Genomic DNA, 20,351 nt, shown 5'->3' with positions numbered 1-20,351 from the left:
TGATATTAGCATGTCTGGCATTTATCTTCAATCTATATATTCAGCTACTTGAGATATATTGACAAAACCGCCAAAAAATAAAGATATTTGTAACGAAATGCACAAGTAGCTGACTACATAGAGAGAGATATCTGAGTAATTGTGTCGTAATATTATGTGGATGACTTGGCAGAATGTTGATATTAGCATGTCTGGCATATATCTTCAATTTATATATTCAGCTACTTTAGATATATTGACAAAATGGCCAAAAATAAAGATATTTGTTACGAAATGCACAAGTAGCTGACTACATAGAGAGAGATATCTGAGTAATTGTGTCGTAATATCATGTGGATGACTTGCCAGAAAGTTGATATTAGCATGTCTGGCATTTATCTTCAATCTTTATATTCAGCTACTTGAGATATATTGACAAAACCCCAAAAAATAAAGATATTTGTAACGAAATGCACAAGTAGCTGACTACATAAAGAGAGATATCTGAGTAATTGTGTCGTAATATTATGTGGATGACTTGGCAGAATGTTGATATTAGCATGTCTGGCATATATCTTCAATTTATATATTCAGCTACTTTAGATATATTGACAAAACGGCCAAAAATAAAGATATTTGTTACGAAATGCACAAGTAGCTGACTACATAGAGAGAGATATCTGAGTAATTGTGTCGTAATATCATGTGGATGACTTGCCAGAAAGTTGATATTAGCATGTCTGGCATTTATCTTCAATCTTTATATTCAGCTACTTGAGATATATTGACAAAACCCCCAAAAAAAAAGATATTTGTAACGAAATGCACAAGTAGCTGACTACATAAAGAGAGATATCTGAGTAATTGTGTCGTAATATTATGTGGATGACTTGACAGAATGTTGATATTAGCATGTCTGGCATATATCTTCAATCTATATATTCAGCTACTTGAGATATATTAACAAAATCGCCAAAAAATAAAGATATTTGTAACAAAATGCACAAGTAGCTGACTACATAAAGAGAGATATCTGAGTAATTGTGTCGTAATATTATGTGGATGACTTGGCAGAATGTTGATATTAGCATGTCTGGCATATATCTTCAATCTATATATTCAGCTACTTGAGATATATTGACAAAACCGCCAAAAAATAGAGATATTTGTAACGAAATGCACAAGTAGCTGACTACATAGAGAGAGATATCTGAGTAATTGTGTCGTAGTATTATGTGGATGACTTGACAGAATGTTGATATTAGCATGTCTGGCATATATCTTCAATCTATATATTCAGCTACTTGAGATATATTGACAAAACAGCCAAAAATAAGGATATCTGTAACGAAATGCACAAGTAGCTGACTACATAGAGAGAGATATCTGAGTAATTGTGTCGTAATATTATGTGGATGACTTGAAGGAATGATGATATTAGCATGTCTGGCATATATCTTCCATCTAAGTATACAGCTACTTGAGATATATTGCATCCCCGCCAAAAAATAAAGATATTTGTAACAAAATGCACAAGTAGCTGACTACATAAAGAGAGATATCTGAGTAATTGTGTGATCATATTATGTGGATGACTTCACAGAATGTTGATATTAGCAAGTTGGGCATATATCTTCAGTCTAAATATACAGCTGCTTGAGATATATTGACAATTGACAATATAGTGCAATGTACATCGTAAGAACACAAAATGAAATCCTTGGAATGTGTTCTCACATGGACAGTAAGAAGTAACTTAGTAAAAGAAGCCAAGTTTCTTTCATCTCGTTGCCAGTTACTAGTAGCTAGCTTTTTTTACTTCTCGTAGCCAGTTAGTAGTAACCAGTTACTAGTAGCCAACTTTTATTTAATCTCGTAGCCAGTTACTAGTAGCTAGCTTTTCTTACTTCTCGTAGCCAGTTACTAGTAGCCAGTTACTAGTAGCTAACTTTACCTATCTAAGTTAGCTGCGCTAATTTGAGGATTCATTTCAACATCGGCATGTTTTAAACGTTTTACAAAACAACAAATGAATAATTATATTGATAAATATACATAGTTGATAGTTTTTTTATATTTATTTTTTCAGTTACCTAGCTAAGTGTCCTTCTAACAGCAATTACCCCGCCTACTCTTCGCTCATGTTCTTTAAACACATATACACGGATGTTCAAAACATTTGTTGAAATACTATATTTACATCAATTGAGTATGATTCCTTCCATTTCTTACGGACAGTTATTGGAAATTCATAGCTCCATAGAAACTGACATAACTGAAATCTACATGCCCCGATTACCTAAAACAGGAGGCCCATGGGTCACATCGCTCACCTGAGCAACAATAGCAATAATGCAGTGCTCCAAGTTGCGACTAAAACGGCCATTTGCCAAATTTTTTACCAAAATCTAGGTCAACGTAACGTTTGAAAAAATTTACTCAGGTAGTAGTCATTAGGATTTAGATTGAACAGTGACAGCATGGCGGAAAGAGGAAAACTTAATTTATTGCAATTTGGATAAACGAAGAAAGGAGATAATGTTGACAGCACTAAAAAAGATACAAGAGAAGAGTAAGAAAAGTCATTTATTTGAATAAATACAGACCCCCAGTATTTATATGGCATTAGGAATTTTGTAGTTAACCTACATAGAGGAGACCATTTTTTTTTACTTTATGAGGTTTTTGTATTATCCACTTGCATCTTTGGTAAACATGTGGGGTTTTGCTACAACTTGATGTACTTCTCACGAACATGAAATTGTCATAATGCACAAGAAGATTAAGGGCTTGTCATAATGCGAGACAATTTCTGATCACCAAGCAAAACATGATCAGGTCTTTCTTCATAATAATGATAAAAATACAGAAGGTATACACGAGTTCATTCCTAAACTTTATAATAACTCTTGTCATTAACAAATGCATTTATTATTATCGAGTGGAATATTTCGTGATGGAGACCAAAATTTTTGAAATGGTCATCAGAAATAAATTTTGGTCACCATTTAGCGACTAAATAGTAAGTGTGACTTTGAGCCATGTAATGATGTCAGATTTATGGAGTCATATATACAAATATCTGGACAAAGTAGTAGAATAAAGATATAAAAAGACTTTCAAATTTTTCTTCAGATATTATTATGTTGAACATTGAGCCAATTTTGAACAGGATGATTTCAAAATCATATCACATAATGTGTATTACAGTTTTCAAGAAGATCTTAGGCAAATGTCTATAAAAGCATGCGTCAAACTTTGAGCCCCTGGTGGGCCACAAAAATTGTCCAGGTTCTAAGCAATTGTAAATCAATAATATATCAAGATGCTTGCATTTTAGTAAAACCATGTACAATGGTTGATCCAAAAGTAATGTCACACTATGCACCGCGTTTTACATTGGCGCTGTATTGTATAAATTGGTACATCAAAATTTTCCTTAGCTAAATTTTAATTTAAGGTTGAATAACACACCTGGAAAAAGTCACTCAAATCAACAGAAAATTATTTGATTATGAAATATATCATGATAAATAAACTGTACATATGTCAAACAAGCGAAAAATTTGCAGTTTGGGGTTAAAAAATGAATATCTAAAAAATTCAATGCAGTAAGTAGCAACAAAAGCCCCTTCGTGATGTACGGATCACAAGTCCAACGCTTTATCCACTCGTCTATGAAGTAAGTTACTTGTAGTCGTCGATAAAATTCTTTTAATATAACGAAAAATCGTTTCGATCAGAGGTCAGCCATTTTGTGACGATGTGTTATTCCACCCTAAAGAAAAATAATTCTGAGTGAATTTCGTTGAACACTTAACAAGATATTGATGTTCATACCATGATATATATCGCCGAGTCATGAATTTACGTCTATTTATATAAAAATTACATGCTTCAAAATTTGAATAAAACCCAAACAACACAATATTTTGAAACGATATAGACTTTTTCTAACTGTTTAAAAAAAAAGTAGGAAACGTTACCATTCATTTCGGATATCTACGTAATGCCTTTTGTCTCGAATGAATAAAAAGACTGGACATGCGAATAGTGATACGAGGCATTCTTTGATTCGATGGATAGAAATCACCAGAAAATGTTCTGGAATTGACAGAACAGGGTACCCTTAACGTGGTTCCAATTTTAATAAAAGCATATGTTCTGTTTATAAATAAATTAAATAGACAGGAGATACACGCTCTGAAGGAAAGTTAAACCTTTGGTTCTTGCGTTAGAGCCAACCCCCGGGGATCATGATTTGTACAAACTTGAATCTACACTATCTAAGGATTCTTCCACACGAGCTACAGCTTCTCTGGCGAATTGGTTTTTCAGAGGAAGATTTTAAAAGATTTTTCTCTAAGTATTCTAATGTAAATTCGACCCCGATTATGGCCCCACCCTCTCCCTCTATGTAAACTGTGTCCTTACCCTGTCCCCGGGGTCATGATTTTCACAACTTTAAATCTGCACTACCTGAGAAAGCTTAAAAAAATATGATGATGTCATACTCAGATTTCCATAGGAGATTATTTGGCTGTTTCTTTTAGCTCTACTGATGTACCTTAACAGTAATTTAGTTAATTTTATTTACTTTTAACAATCATTTTTTTTTTTAAAAAAAAAAGATGTAATAATATAAACAATTAAATGCTTTATTTGTTGGTTCTTGTGGGTAATAAAGGTAGCAATCATTGCAGAAAAAAATTACAAAACGCGATAATGCAGACAAAGTATTTTTTCTGCAATATCGCTAACTGCATATCCCGCATGAATCACCAAAGAAAGCATTTAATTGTTTAAGTAACTGCAACTCATGACTGAAACTTTGCTTTTTCAGAAGAATAATTTCTCTCCGAACAGACATTAAATATTTGAGTGAACGGATCGATAATGCATGTATTTAAAATTGACAGAGCAATAGATGCAATCTGTCTCGTTAAAAAAATCTGAATGTACCATTAGGAACAAATATGCATTTAATGCAAAAAATCAAAACAAAGATTGTAATCTATATAATTTCATTTTTAGTTGTACGATATATTTTTCATGTCATGGTGCGTGTCATTGAAAGTTAGGGATGTGTTAACCCAGTGGCCAAAAAAGAGAAATAACATGAAATCAAAATGGAGGCGAAGTCTACTCGTTTGCATATTTATGTATCTCTCCTTGTTATGTATATTAAGAGATCATCTCTTACCAGAAAATATATTTGGGACACAGAAAAAGCACACTATTTCTCCTGAACAAAACTTCACTTGCATCTGGAGTGTCGTGGAAAACCGCGAAATATGTAAACCGGTGTGTAATCATGGCTTCTTTGGAATGGAAAAATGTCACCCCTTACTCACTTGTGCGGATATTAAACAACTCAAATTAGAAGGGAACATAGGAAACTCAGGATATGTGAAAGAGGCAAGAATTAAACTGTATACATACAATTAATAATTTAGTATTATAATTTCATTTTGTTTAGTAGTATGTAAATAAAAGAACACACTATTCCGATAGATTGACACCATGTTGGTACGTATTGTATTACCCGGTATATATAATATTTGTACTTACATTGGATTTAACCAGCAGTCGTAACTTCGTTTTCCCGAAAGAAAAATAAAATAAAATGTTTTCTGAGAAATAAATGTCTCAATTCAAAATTTGTTTGAACTATCGTGAAGCTATGAGGTTCATTTTCAGAGGTCCATTATAAAACCTGTGTATTACATATGAATTCCAAATCACGTTAAATGGTGGTTGCAAAAAGTGTGAACTGATAGTGCAATTTTTTAAAATTACACCCTTGACCTTAAACCATCACTGCAAATTGTAATAAATTATATAACTGTTAAAATAATTATTTTTATAGGGATTATACTTAAGTATTTGATACCATTACAATCATTTGGAAAATTTGTTAACTTAACCCTAACTCTTAGGTTATAAATCGGTTTTACGAAACTAAGTCATTTTTTGCCGAACCATAGTCTACTGTATTTCTGTTGTCGCAAATTATACCATCTATAATCCAATCCAGTTAAGAATAATCAAACCCATAACAAATAGACAAGAACAATAAACTTTTTAAAACATGATTTCTTTTTGAATGAATTGAAATGTAGATGTCTTACTTTTGGATGGTTTTTATTCTTTCGATAAATGCGAAAAGATTATATTCATTTAAGAGGATATCAGACAAAGAAACAAACACTCAATGAAAGCCGCCAAAATCACCAGCAAATATTCCACTCTCCTCACAAGATTAAAATGAAAGAAAAATCTTAGGAGCTTTAGAGCTACATCTTTTGTAAAGCTTCTGAGGATTTTAAAGAAAATTTTACTGATGATGACGAGTTTTATTTATTGTTCTTATAACAATGGACGTGTGGAAATGTAAAATTCATTATATAAGATCATCATATATTTTTCAAAAGGTCAGACCGAAAATAAATCTTCATCAATAAAAACATGCTTTGGTCTAATCACATTGCTTTGTATAACACACCTTAACAAAGCAGAGTTTCGGAGTATATTATCAAGTTTTTCTGTCATTCCTTTTGTTTTTATTTGGACTCAGTCTCTTAAAGAAGAAACATTATGCAAATTGATTCACGAAATGATCCCGTATGGAATCCGAATAGGGCCATATCACATAACGATAACAATGAAGCGATGACGATGAAATTATGATGCGATGGCGCGACAATGTAATGACGATGGTGCGATGGCAAAAAGAACCGATAGCGCGATTACGCGATAGAACGATAGCGATGATGCGATAATCGCACTATCGACTGTTTTGCACATGCGTTATTGAAAAAGAAATGGCGTCAGACAGTGAATAAATGAACGCTTTCATATAAGAAATCGACTTTACTCTCTTGACCAATAAGGTATTACATATTAGTCCTTCTTGCCAGACAGATTTAGAAGAGCTAAACCATAGTTTAATGTATAAAGATAACAATTGCTTTGTATAACACACCTTAACAAAGCAGATAGTGAAGTAGCGAAGACACGATAGAACATCACTTTATCGCTATCGCACTATATCGTCCTTGCATTGTCGCGCCATCGCATCATCTTTATCGCGCAAATGCACAAACTCTTCATCGTCATCACACAATCGTTATATCATTATTGATTTATCGCACTACGTCGATGGTGCAATGATGCGATAATGAACTACATGGCCCTTTCCGGATCCTATGCTATCCGTATTCCACAACCCCGCGAACTTATCGTAACTTTAACTGAGGGTTTTTGATTTAGGTCAAATTATCACCAATTACACAATCACTCAAAGAGGTCACGCATGATTGGCGTCAGTCCACCTTAAGTAGCCATGTTGGTAGCAAAGACAAATAAATAAATATTTTTCCTACCTACAAGTTTATCTTTTGATTAAAACAATTATATATATATTTTTTTAAAAAGTTTTTTTTATAATGAATTGTTCAAACAATATCTTTCATCCTGTTTTAAGGTGTGGCATTCTTATTGGCAGAAGTTTCCGGTTGTAGTAAAGAAATTAAGGAAATTTGATAGGGCGGGAAAAATTGCAGGCCCTGGTTATCTCCAGGGAATAAATCTGATGAAAAACTTCTATAGGCCCTCTGTCCTACTACAGCTTGTGGGCCATTGCAATGATACCATTGTCACAGAGGTTCACAGACTGCTTGATGCAAGGGATTTGGAGATTCGATTTAAGGAATATCCCCTCTATAACACTTTACAAACCAGGATGCAGTTATGTGTGAGCTATGTAGATATACTAAGAACCCTGCATTCTGGACACGATGGAAAAATATACGTCCAGTGTGACGCAAACCATATCCAAAAATTAGCAGGACAATTTCTTTTTACTGAGGATTTCCGATTAGTTCTTAGTGACGTCGACTCCATGGAAACCATTTTGGTGAACGGGACGAATAAGAGGTTAATTAAATGCACTGTCTGGGGTGAAGTTACAGGAAGATTTCCTGCCCCTGAAGAATTGTGGCCTTACAAAGGGGGATACGATGCTTCCAAATTGCCGCTATACGACGAAAAAATCGAGATCTGGAAGATTCCAGACGTGTGTTTGTACTTTCTAGGTGATGATGTTTCTACACGTCAACTTAAACGTTCTCTTAAGGACATCCACAAACAGTGCAAGAACCGCAACCCAAGGAAACGACCAACCGCTGAACAAGTGTATAAGACATACCTGACAATTTATAAAGATATGATTGAAAGTAACTTTTCTGGCTTCAAGGAAAGAGTGTAAAATTGTATATAAACTATGAATGTTACATGATAAACGGTTATTTGCATTTTGTACATATATTCTTCAAAACAATAAGACAGTCTTCATAATTCTTCAAGATCATACTAGATATAAATGTTTCAAGTTCTGATGTTTCGTCATTAGTAATACTGTTATGTATATTTGATATACATTTTAGTTGACTTATCTTTCCTAGTTCTAATGTGGGAGTGTATTGCTCAATGTAACCCGTATTCAAATATATGAAGTCGATCTAAATCAATAATCTAAATCTGGATCCCTCCTGATTTATAACAGCCTTTGTAGTGTTGCAACTGCCATAATAAATAATTCAAAAATAAATGCAAAATCGTCAAAATATAAACTAAATACGCTTTGCTTGCAAATCAATTAGCTTTTAAGTTGACTGTGCAAGATGAGCAGTCAAGATACTCATTTTGTTGTTTGGGGGTATGTGGAAGGGAGGGTGATTCAGTTGATTTATCGATATGAAAATTACTTATTCAGTCGCATTACTGGCAATCTTAGAAAGATAAGCCTGTTTATGTAATTACGTATGTATGTACTTAGTAATCTATTATTTTGCTAAAAACACCCTGTCACACTGATATTTTGATAATACATTTAGTAAGTAGAAAATAAACTTGTGATAGGTATCCCAAAGGCCAGTAAGATAAGATTAATATTAAAGTTCATGTGCTATAAACAATTAATCAAAAGACCCAGTAATATTTATAACTAAATTGAAATTATTACAGGGAACGTATCTTTCAATCTAATTAAAACACAGCGAGTAAGCGAGCGGATCTAACATCTAATTTTAATTTGATTGCATATCTTTCTACAATAAACTACTGAACACTAGATCATGCATGGGTTTAACTGCCCGCTCTAGACTTTTTAGACCTTTATTTTGTAATTGTAAATATCAATGTTAATTGTACTGCCCGAATTAAATTCAGGAATAAGGTACAAATTTGGCTCGTAGTGTTATCACTTACGAAGACACTGGAAAATGTAAATATTTTTGAATGAACATTAATAATAAAAGCATCATATTTTATATATTTTTGTAAAATTTGGCGCAGAACTCGAAATCATTTAAATATATTGTACCTGTTATTCAATGCACTGTGATAAAGGCAAGCTTTCCCTTCCTCCTCAATTTTTATCAATCAGTATTTTTTTTTGTATCTGGCAATCGTTTTCATTTTTTTTGAGGAATAAGGAATCATTTTTTTTGAGTACTATGAGGTGATAATTTTGGTCGGGGCATGATCAAATCCAATAAAGCCCGAAGGGCTTTATGATAGATTTGATCACGCCCCGACCGAAAATATCACCTCATAATATTTAAAGAATGATTTCTTATTACTTATATTTACATGTGTATAGTTAAAGCCATCGTACGATTAAATAATTAGATATGAATAAACGAACCCCGCTGGCGCCTCAATTTGGCGTCATTTGAAGTTATGGATTATATAGTACGAAGTCGATACGAAGTGTTATTACAAGCAAAGACACGAAAATGTTAATATTTTTTTATCAATCAACCATACATCCATCCCATCTCGAAAGCAGTCGCAATGTAGATATAATCAGAATATATCGATACTAATTTCTGTTTAATATTTTTGATAAATTGAATTCCTTAAAGAGATTTACCATGTATGTTGTATAAAATATGACGAACAATTAAAGTTAATATAATTTAACGATTGAATTGTTTTCCATAGCAATTGAAATTCAAAGTCGGATATAAGTTCTTACTGGTTTACTTGCTTTTGGGGATATTTTCCCCCAAAAATTGAATAATGGATTTGGATGCAAATAATCTCTCTCTCTCTCTCTCTCTCTCTCTCTCTCTCTCTCTCTCTCTCTCTCTCTCTCTCTGTCTCTCTCTCTGTAGCAACTCTAAAAATTCGGTTTTTTTTATTCGAATCAATCATTTTGCTGTCGCCAAACATTCTTTGCAAATTAACTTATAAGAAAGTATCTCTTACATAAATAAATCACGCACTGATAGTAACGATTTGTCAATTTTTCACATCTTCCTTTTCCCATTAACATTCTGGTTGTTTTCATTTTCTACAGACAAAGCTGAATCAAGATCTATCAAGATAAGTCCCTTCTCAGCAAATGTTTGATTTAAATATTTTTTTTTTTTGATTTAAAGCTATACACGCTATAATTTGCGTCAATTTTGAATAAAGGGGAAAATGTATGTGTTTGATTACTAATAAAAGTTACCTTTATGCTATTAATTATAATGCTCAATTCGATCACGTAACAAATATATCAAATATTAAACAATAAAAAATATTTATTTTCCTGCCAGGAAAGTAATGCCTCCTCGTGAATATCAATCTATCAGGTGATATCGACAGCTAAATTTAGTCTATCATACCAAAACTGGTGAAGGGTCAACATCTTCACAATTGTGATAGTTTCACAAAGGAAAGGATATTTTCAGTAAAGGATAAATTTGTCCGATATACGAGTACAAACAAAAGAAAAAATACAAGCTTGTAAGTAGATATGAATACTTCCTTTAAAAAAATGACGTAGACCTGTGTTTTTCACCTATGTGCTATTTATAGATCCTATAAGTGTTAATGCAGAAGTAAGGGTATCGTGAATGAAAAACGTATTTTACTCATTATACATGTATGTATTTCAAATTAACAACTGTTAAGCATATTAAAAATCAAGTGGATATTTAATTAGGCAAACAATAACGACCACCTAGTTCTCAGCCGACATGCGCAATGAGGTCGGTTTGCTCTTCCTTCAACAATATTCATGAAAAGGTATATTTTCCAGGCAGGAAAATAAACAATTAAAAATCTGTATCTTTGTAACGAGATGGAATTCATCATTGTAATTTACAGATTAAGGATAACTTTTATAAGTAGACGAACAGATGTGTTTTCACTGTCATTCAAAATTGACGTAAATTATAGCGTGTAAAGCTTTAAATTATAGGTTTGACACTAAATGTAATTAAAAAATTCAAAAAGTCATGTTTTATGTACTTGGGGTCTTTGTGTGTGTGTTTCAAAATATACTCCATACGTATACCCATCTTTCATTACACGTTTCTAGCCAATTTTTTTGCCAATAAACGGACAAAAAAGACAATTTTTATGGAAAATATGAAAATATACCAAAAAAGGCAATAAAATTTATCACAACATTTTTTATGTTTGGTTCAAAAAGTAACAACATTTTTTTGGAATATTAACACTAAGTTATGTTATGCTATGTTACATAGTTATGCTTTCTGTGCAAAAATTATTTCTATTACGTGATCGGTCGAAACTGTAGTTTTAATGACGTCATAAATGCACGGGGTTCACGAACTAACGTTTAAACTTCCAAAAATATTTAAAAAAAAAAAAAAAAAAACCCTATCTTTGGGTGATTCCGTCGATGATTTACGAACCATTCGAGCTGTGCCAAGTGAGTTTTCAAACCACACGAGTGTTGCTTATATTTGCATCATTTCAAAATTATATATTGGTTGTACAATTATTAGAATTACTGATATTTTGGCACTATATTGTGATCGTGCAAACCCACTGTGTGCCGCTACACAGTGTTAACAATGCAATGCAAAGCAACTGCATTGCCTATTTAAGACATTGATGAAATATTTGAAAAATCAAAATCAAAACTTGACGAAGTTTTATTGCATAGGCAAAAGCACTGGAAAATTTAAATGAAATAAAATATAAATAGCAATGTAAAATGTTAATAATTTATAGTTACTCAAATATTAATTAAGTAACCGATTAACCGATATTCAGACATATAATTTTGCTTGATACGGCACATCATATTTGCCAATAGTTAGATGTAAGATTTTACCCTTAGGCTACCCAGGTTCTTCCTGAATTGAGAGACGCAGCATATTACATCGCATTATGGCATGAAGCCATGAACGTAAAAAGATCTTCTTTACACGGAAACCCGTGCGATCAGGTATGCATACTCTCTCTCTCTCTCTCTCTCTCTCTCTCTCTCTCTCTCTCTCTCTCTCTCTCTCTCTCTCTTTCTCTCTCTCTCTCTCAATAACGTGGATAATCGGATTTGCTTCAAACTTTTGTTGATTCAATTTAATAGCTGTTTTTAATTACTTAATATAATAACATTGAAAACACATGGAGCATTTAAAGGGGCATGGACATGATTTTGGTCAAATTCAATTTTACTGTTTTTATTATTTACAATGCTTTAGGAATCTATTTCTAATAATCATGTGAAATGAGAGTCAGGCGTAGAGTTTTGAGCCAGATCCAAGACTCACAATTCGTTGTCACGTAAACAAGGCTCATGCCCTGTTTTTGTTAACGTAGGTTCAATAAACCAGTCCAAAATCTTTTTACAGCTGATTTGTCTATCTTATTTTTCATTTTAAGCATAATTAAACAGTTCCTAACGTTTAACACAATCATTCTAGGTCTAAACTTGAATTTTCACTTCAACATTCAAAATGTTAACAAAACGTTTGTTTACATAGCAAAGAGTTCTAAGCTCTGTAACTCGCTTATAAATAAACGGATGGTACTCAAATTTTAGTTGCCTGTTAAAAATGTCTTACTGAAGCATTGTAAACATTAAAATCGGACAAATAATTTTTGACCAAAATCGTGACCATGCCCCTTTAAGTTAGCTGCGCTAATTTGAGGATTCATTTCAACATCGGCATGTTTTAAACGTTTTACAAAACAACAAATGAATAATTATATTGATAAATATACATAGTTGATAGTTTTTTTATATTTATTTTTTCAGTTACCTAGCTAAGTGTCCTTCTAACAGCAATTACCCCGCCTACTCTTCGCTCATGTTCTTTAAACACATATACACGGATGTTCAAAACATTTGTTGAAATACTATATTTACATCAATTGAGTATGATTCCTTCCATTTCTTACGGACAGTTATTGGAAATTCATAGCTCCATAGAAACTGACATAACTGAAATCTACATACCCCGATTACCTAAAACAGGAGGCCCATGGGTCACATCGCTCACCTGAGCAACAATAGCAATAATGCAGTGCTCCAAGTTGCGACTAAAACGGCCATTTGCCAAATTTTTTACCAAAATCTCGGTCAACGTAACGTTTGAAAAAATTTACTCAGGTAGTAGTCATTAGGATTTAGATTGAACAGTGACAGCATGGCGGAAAGAGGAAAACTTAATTTATTGCAATTTGGATAAACGAAGAAAGGAGATAATGTTGACAGCACTAAAAAAGATAAAAGAGAAGAGTAAGAAAAGTCATTTATTTGAATAAATACAGACCCCCAGTATTTATATGGCATTAGGAATTTTGTAGTTAACCTACATAGAGGAGACCATTTTTTTTTACTTTATGAGGTTTTTGTATTATCCACTTGCATCTTTGGTAACATGTGGGGTTTTGCTACAACTTGATGTACTTCTCACGAACATGAAATTGTCATAATGCACAAGAAGATTAAGGGCTTGTCATAATGCGAGACAATTTCTGATCACCAAGCAAAACATGATCAGGTCTTTCTTCATAATCATGATAAAAATACAGAAGGTATACACGAGTTCATTCCTAAACTTTATAATAACTCTTGTCATTAACAAATGCATTTATTATTATCGAGTGGAATATTTCGTGATGGAGACCAAAATTTTTGAAATGGTCATCAGCAATAAATTTTGGTCACCATTTAGCGACTAAATAGTAAGTGTGACTTTGAGCCATGTAATGATGTCAGATTTATGGAGTCATATATACAAATATCTGGACAAAGTAGTAGAATAAAGATATAAAAAGACTTTCAAATTTTTCTTCAGATATTATTATGTTGAACATTGAGCCAATTTTGAACAGGATGATTTCAAAATCATATCACATAATGTGTATTACAGTTTTCAAGAAGATCTTAGGCAAATGTCTATAAAAGCATACGTCAAACTTTGAGCCCCTGGTGGGCCACAAAAATTGTCCAGGTTCTAAGCAATTGTAAATCAATAATATATCAAGATGCTTGCATTTTAGTAAAACCATGTACAATGGTTGATCCAAAAGTAATGTCACACTATGCACCGCGTTTTACATTGGCGCTGTATTGTATAAAATGATACATCAAAATTTTCCTTAGCTAAATTTTAATTTAAGGTTGAATAACACACCTGGAAAAAGTCACTCAAATCAACAGAAAATTATTTGATTATGAAATATATCATGATAAATAAACTGTACATATGTCAAACAAGCGAAAAATTTGCAGTTTGGGGTTAAAAAATGAATATCTAAAAAATTCAATGCAGTAAGTAGCAACAAAAGCCCCTTCGGAATGTACGGATCACAAGTCCAACGCTTTATCCACTCGTCTATGAAGTAAGTTACTTGTAGTCGTCGATAAAATCATTTTAATATAACGAAAAATCGTTTCGATCAGAGGTCAGCCATTTTGTGACGATGTGTTATTCCACTCTAAAGAAAAATAATTCTGAGTGAATTTCGTTGAACACTTAACAAGATATTGACGTTCATACCATGATATATATCGCCGAGTCATGAATTTACGTCTATTTATGTAAAAATTACATGCTTCAAAATTTGAATAAAACCCAAACAACACAATATTTTGAAACGATATAGACTTTTTCTAACTGTTTAAAAAAAAAGTAGGAAACGTTACCATTCATTTCGGATATCTACGTAATGCCTTTTGTCTCGAATGAATAAAAAGACTAGACATGCGAATAGTGATACGAGGCATTCTTTGATTCGATGGATAGAAAACACCAGAAAATGTTCTGGAATTGACAGAACAGGGTACCCTTAACGTGGTTCCAATTTTAATAAAAGCATATGTTCTGTTTATAAATAAATTAAATAGACAGGAGATACACGCTCTGAAGGAAAGTTAAACCTTTGGTTCTTGCGTTAGAGCCAACCCCCGGGGATCGAGATTTGTACAAACTTGAATCTACACTATCTAAGGATTCTTCCACACGAGCTACAGCTTCTCTGGCGAATTGGTTTTTCAGAGGAAGATTTTAAAAGATTTTTCTCTAAGTATTCTAATGTAAATTCGACCCCGATTATGGCCCCACTCTCTCCCTCTATGTAAACTGTGTCCTTACCCTGTCCCCGGGGTCATGATTTTCACAACTTTAAATCTGCACTACCTGAGAAAGCTTAAAAAAATATGATGATGTCATACTCAGATTTCCATAGGAGATTATTTGGCTGTTTCTTTTAGCTCTACTGATGTACCTTAACAGTAATTTAGTTAATTTTATTTACTTTTAACAATCATTTTAAAAAAAAAAAAAAAAGATGTAATAATATGAACAATTAAATGCTTTCTTTGTTGGTTCTTGTGGGTAATAAAGGTAGCAATCATTGCAGAAAAAAATTACAAAACGCGATAATGCAGGCAAAGTATTTTTTCTGCAATATCGCTAACTGCATATCCCGCATGAATCACCAAAGAAAGCATTTAATTTAAGTAACTGCAACTCATGACTGAAACTTTGCTTTTTCAGAAGAATAATTTCTCTCCGAACAGACATTAAATATTTGCGTGAACGGATCGATAATGCATGTATTTAAAATTGACAGAGCAATAGATGCAATCTGTCTCGTTAAAAAAATCTGAATGTACCATTAGGAACAAATATGCATTTAATGCAAAAAATCAAAACAAAGATTGTAATCTATATAATTTCATTTTTAGTTGTACGATATATTTTTCTCGTCATGGTGCGTGTCATTAAAAGTTAGGGATGTGTTAACCCAGTGGCCAAAAAAGAGAAATAACATGAAATCAAAATGGAGGCGAAGTCTACTCGTTTGCATATTTATGTATCTCTCCTTGTTATGTATATTAAGAGATCATCTCTTACCAGAAAATATATTTGGGACACAGAAAAAGCACACTATTTCTCCTGAACAAAACTTCACTTGCATCTGGAGTGTCGTGGAAAACCGCGAAATATGTAAACCGGTGTGTAATCATGGCTTCTTTGGACTTTATGGAATGGCAAAATGTCACCCCTTACTCACTTGTGCGGATATTAAACAACTCAAATTAGAAGGGAACATAGGAAACTCAGGATATGTGAAAGAGGCAAGAATTAAACTGTATACATACAATTAATAATTTAGTATTATAATTTCATTTTGTTTAGTAGTATGTAAATAAAAGAACACACTATTCCGATAGATTGACACCATGTTGGTACGTATTGTATTACCCGGTATATATAATATTTGTACTTACATTGGATTTAACCAGCAGTCGTAACTTCGTTTTCCCGAAAGAAAAATAAAATGAAATGTTTTCTGAGAAATAAATGTCTCAATTCAAAATTTGTTTGAACTATCGTGAAGCTATGCGGTTCATTTTCAGAGGTCCATTATAAAACCTGTGTGTTACATATGAATTCCAAATCACGTTAAATGGTGGTTGCGAAAAGTGTGAACTGATAGTGCAATTTGTTTTAAATTACACCCTTGACCTTAAACCATCATTGCAAATTGTAATAAATTATATAACTGTTAAAATAATTATTTTTATAGGGATTATACTTAAGTATTTGATACCATTACAATCATTTGGAAAATTTGTTAACTTAACCCTAACTCTTAGGTTATAAATCGGTTTTACGAAACTAAGTCATTTTTTGCCGAACCATAGTCTACTGTATTTCTGTTGTTGCAAATTATACCATCTATAATCCAATCCAATTAAGAATAATCAAACCCATAACAAACAGACAAGAACAATAAACTTTTTAAAACATGATTTCTTTTTGAATGAATTGAAATGTAGATGTCTTACTTTTGGATGGTTTTTATTCTTTCGATAAATGCGAAAAGATTATATTCATTTAAGAGGATATCAGACAAAGAAACAAACACTCAATGAAAGCCGCCAAAATCACCAGCAAATATTCCACTCTCCTCACAAGATTAAAATGAAAGAAAAATCTTAGGAGCTTTAGAGCTACATCTTTTGTAAAGCTTCTGAGGATTTTAAAGAAAATTTTACTGATGATGACGAGTTTTATTTATTGTTCTTATAACAATGGACGTGTGGAAATGTAAAATTCATTATATAAGATCATCATATATTTTTCAAAAGGTCAGACCGAAAATAAATCTTCATCAATAAAAACATGCTTTGGTCTAATCACATTGCTTTGTATAACACACCTTAACAAAGCAGAGTTTCGGAGTATATTATCAAGTTTTTCTGTCATTCCTTTTGTTTTTATTTGGACTGTTGCGATGCTCTGTCGTATCATTTTTCTCTATCGCTCCATCGTCATTCCTTTATTGCAACATCGCACTATCGACTGTTTTGCACATGCGTCATTGAAAAAGAAATGGCGTCAGACAGTGAATAAATGAACGCTTTTATATAAGAAATCGACTTTACTCTCTTGACCAATAAGGTATTACATATTAGTCCTTCTTGCCAGACAGATTTAGAAGAGCTAAACCATAGTTTAATGTATAAAGATAATAATTGGTTTGTATAACACACCTTAACAAAGCAGATAGTGAAGTAGCGAAGACACGATAGAACATCACTTTATCGCTATCGCACTATATCGCCCTTGCATTGTCGCGCCATCGCATCATCTTTATCGCGCAAATGCACCAACCCTTCATCGTCATCACACAATCGTTATATCATTATTGATTTATCGCACTACGTCGATGGTGCAATGATGCGATAATGAACTACATGGCCCTTTCCGGATCCTATGCTATCCGTATTCCACAACCCCGCGAACTTATCGTAACTTTAACTGAGGGTTTTTGATTTAGGTAAGATTATCACCAATTACATAATCACTCAAAGAGGTCACGCATGATTGGCGTCAGTCCACCTTAAGTAGCCATGTTGGTAGCAAAGACAAATAAATAAATATTTTTCCTACCTACAAGTTTATCTTTTGATTAAAAAAATTATATATATATTTTTTTTAAAAAGTTTTTTTTATAATGAATTGTTCAAACAATATCTTTCATCCTGTTTTAAGGTGTGGCATTCTTATTGGCAGAAGTTTCCGGTTGTAGTAAAGAAATTAAGGAAATTTGATAGGGCGGGAAAAATTGCAGGCCCTGGTTATCTCCAGGGAATAAATCTGATGAAAAACTTCTATAGGCCCTCTGTCCTACTACAGCTTGTGGGCCATTGCAATGATACCATTGTCACAGAGGTTCACAGACTGCTTGATGCAAGGGATTTGGAGATTCGATTTAAGGAATATCCCCTCTATAACACTTTACAAACCAGGATGCAGTTATGTGTGAGCTATGTAGATATACTAAGAACCCTGCATTCTGGACACGATGGAAAAATATACGTCCAGTGTGACGCAAACCATATCCAAAAATTAGCAGGACAATTTCTTTTTACTGAGGATTTCCGATTAGTTCTTAGTGACGTCGACTCCATGGAAACCATTTTGGTGAACGGGACGAATAAGAGGTTAATTAAATGCACTGTCTGGGGTGAAGTTACAGGAAGATTTCCTGCCCCCGAAGAATTGTGGCCTTACAAAGGGGGATACGATGCTTCCAAATTGCCGCTATACGACGAAAAAATCGAGATCTGGAAGATTCCAGACGTGTGTTTGTACTTTCTAGGTGATGATGTTTCTACACGTCAACTTAAACGTTCTCTTAAGGACATCCACAAACAGTGCAAGAACCGCAACCCAAGGAAACGACCAACCGCTGAACAAGTGTATAAGACATACCTGACAATTTATAAAGATATGATTGAAAGTAACTTTTCTGGCTTCAAGGAAAGAGTGTAAAATTGTATATAAACTATGAATGTTACATGATAAACGGTTATTTGCATTTTGTACATATATTCTTCAAAACAATAAGACAGTCTTCATAATTCTTCAAGATCACACTAGATATAAATGTTTCAAGTTCTGATGTTTCGTCATTAGTAATACTGTTATGTATATTTGATATACATTTTAGTTGACTTATCTTTCCTAGTTCTAATGTGGGAGTGTATTGCTCAATGTAACCCGTATTCAAATATATGAAGTCGATCTAAATCAATAATCTAAATCTGGATCCCTCCTGATTTATAACAGCCTTTGTAGTGTTGCAACTGCCATAATAAATAATTCAAAAATAAATGCAAAATCGTCAAAATATAAACTAAATACGCTTTGCTTGCAAATCAATTAGCTTTTAAGTTGACTGTGCAAGATGAGCAGTCAAGATACCCATTTTGTTGTTTGGGGGTGTGTGGAAGGGAGGGTGATTCAGTTGATTTATCGATATGAAAATTACTTATTCAGTCGCATTACTGGCAATCTTAGAAAGATAAGCCTGTTTATGTAATTACGTATGTATGTACTTAGTAATCTATTATTTTGTTAAAAACACCCTGTCACACTGATATTTTGATAATACATTTAGTAAGTAGAAAATAAACTTGTGATAGGTATCCCAAAGGCCAGTAAGATAAAATTAATATTTAAGTACATGTGCTATAAACAATTAATCAAAAGACCCAGTAATATTTATAACTAAATTGAAATTATTACAGGGAACGTATCTTTCAATCTAATTAAAACACAGCGAGTAAGCGAGCGGATCTAACATCTAATTTTAATTTGATTGCATATCTTTCTACAATAAACTACTGAACACTAGATCATGCATGGGTTTAACTGCCCGCTCTAGACTTTTTAGACCTTTATTTTGTAATTGTAAATATCAATGTTAATTGTACTGCCCGAATTAAATTCAGGAATAAGGTACAAATTTGGCTCGTAGTGTTATCACTTACGAAGACACTGGAAAATGTAAATATTTTTGAATGAACATTAATAATAAAAGCATCATATTTTTATATATTTTTGTAAAATTTGGCGCAGAACTCGAAATCCTTTCAATATATTGTACATGTTATTCAATGCACTGTGATAAAGGCAAGCTTTCCCTTCCTCCTCAATTTTTATCAAACAGTATTTTTTTTTGTACCTGGCAATCGTTTTCATTTTTTTTGAGGAATAAGGAATCATTTTTTTTTAGTACTATGAGGTGATAAT

At 32.8% G+C, this 20,351-nt stretch overlaps 2 protein-coding genes across 2 annotated transcripts; both read left to right on the top strand.

Moving 5' to 3' along the window:
- Positions 1-5,097: 5,097 nt before the first annotated feature.
- LOC128182425 (protein O-mannose kinase-like) lies at positions 5,098-8,684 on the top strand. The gene is made up of 2 exons (XM_052851043.1): positions 5,098-5,397; positions 7,466-8,684. Exons 1-2 carry the CDS (start codon positions 5,098-5,100, stop codon positions 8,246-8,248), a joined length of 1,083 nt encoding a protein of 360 aa, XP_052707003.1. The 3' UTR covers positions 8,249-8,684.
- A 7,388-nt stretch (positions 8,685-16,072) lies between these two features.
- Positions 16,073-19,139, top strand: LOC128182451 (protein O-mannose kinase-like). Its single transcript, XM_052851078.1, has 2 exons — positions 16,073-16,381; positions 18,306-19,139. Exons 1-2 carry the CDS (start codon positions 16,073-16,075, stop codon positions 19,086-19,088), a joined length of 1,092 nt encoding a protein of 363 aa, XP_052707038.1. The 3' UTR covers positions 19,089-19,139.
- Positions 19,140-20,351: the final 1,212 nt, after the last annotated feature.

This window comes from Crassostrea angulata, chromosome 4 (assembly GCF_025612915.1).
Source record: "Crassostrea angulata isolate pt1a10 chromosome 4, ASM2561291v2, whole genome shotgun sequence".
NCBI lineage: Eukaryota > Metazoa > Mollusca > Bivalvia > Ostreida > Ostreidae > Magallana > Magallana angulata.
This window is presented reverse-complemented; position numbering and strand designations above follow the sequence as displayed.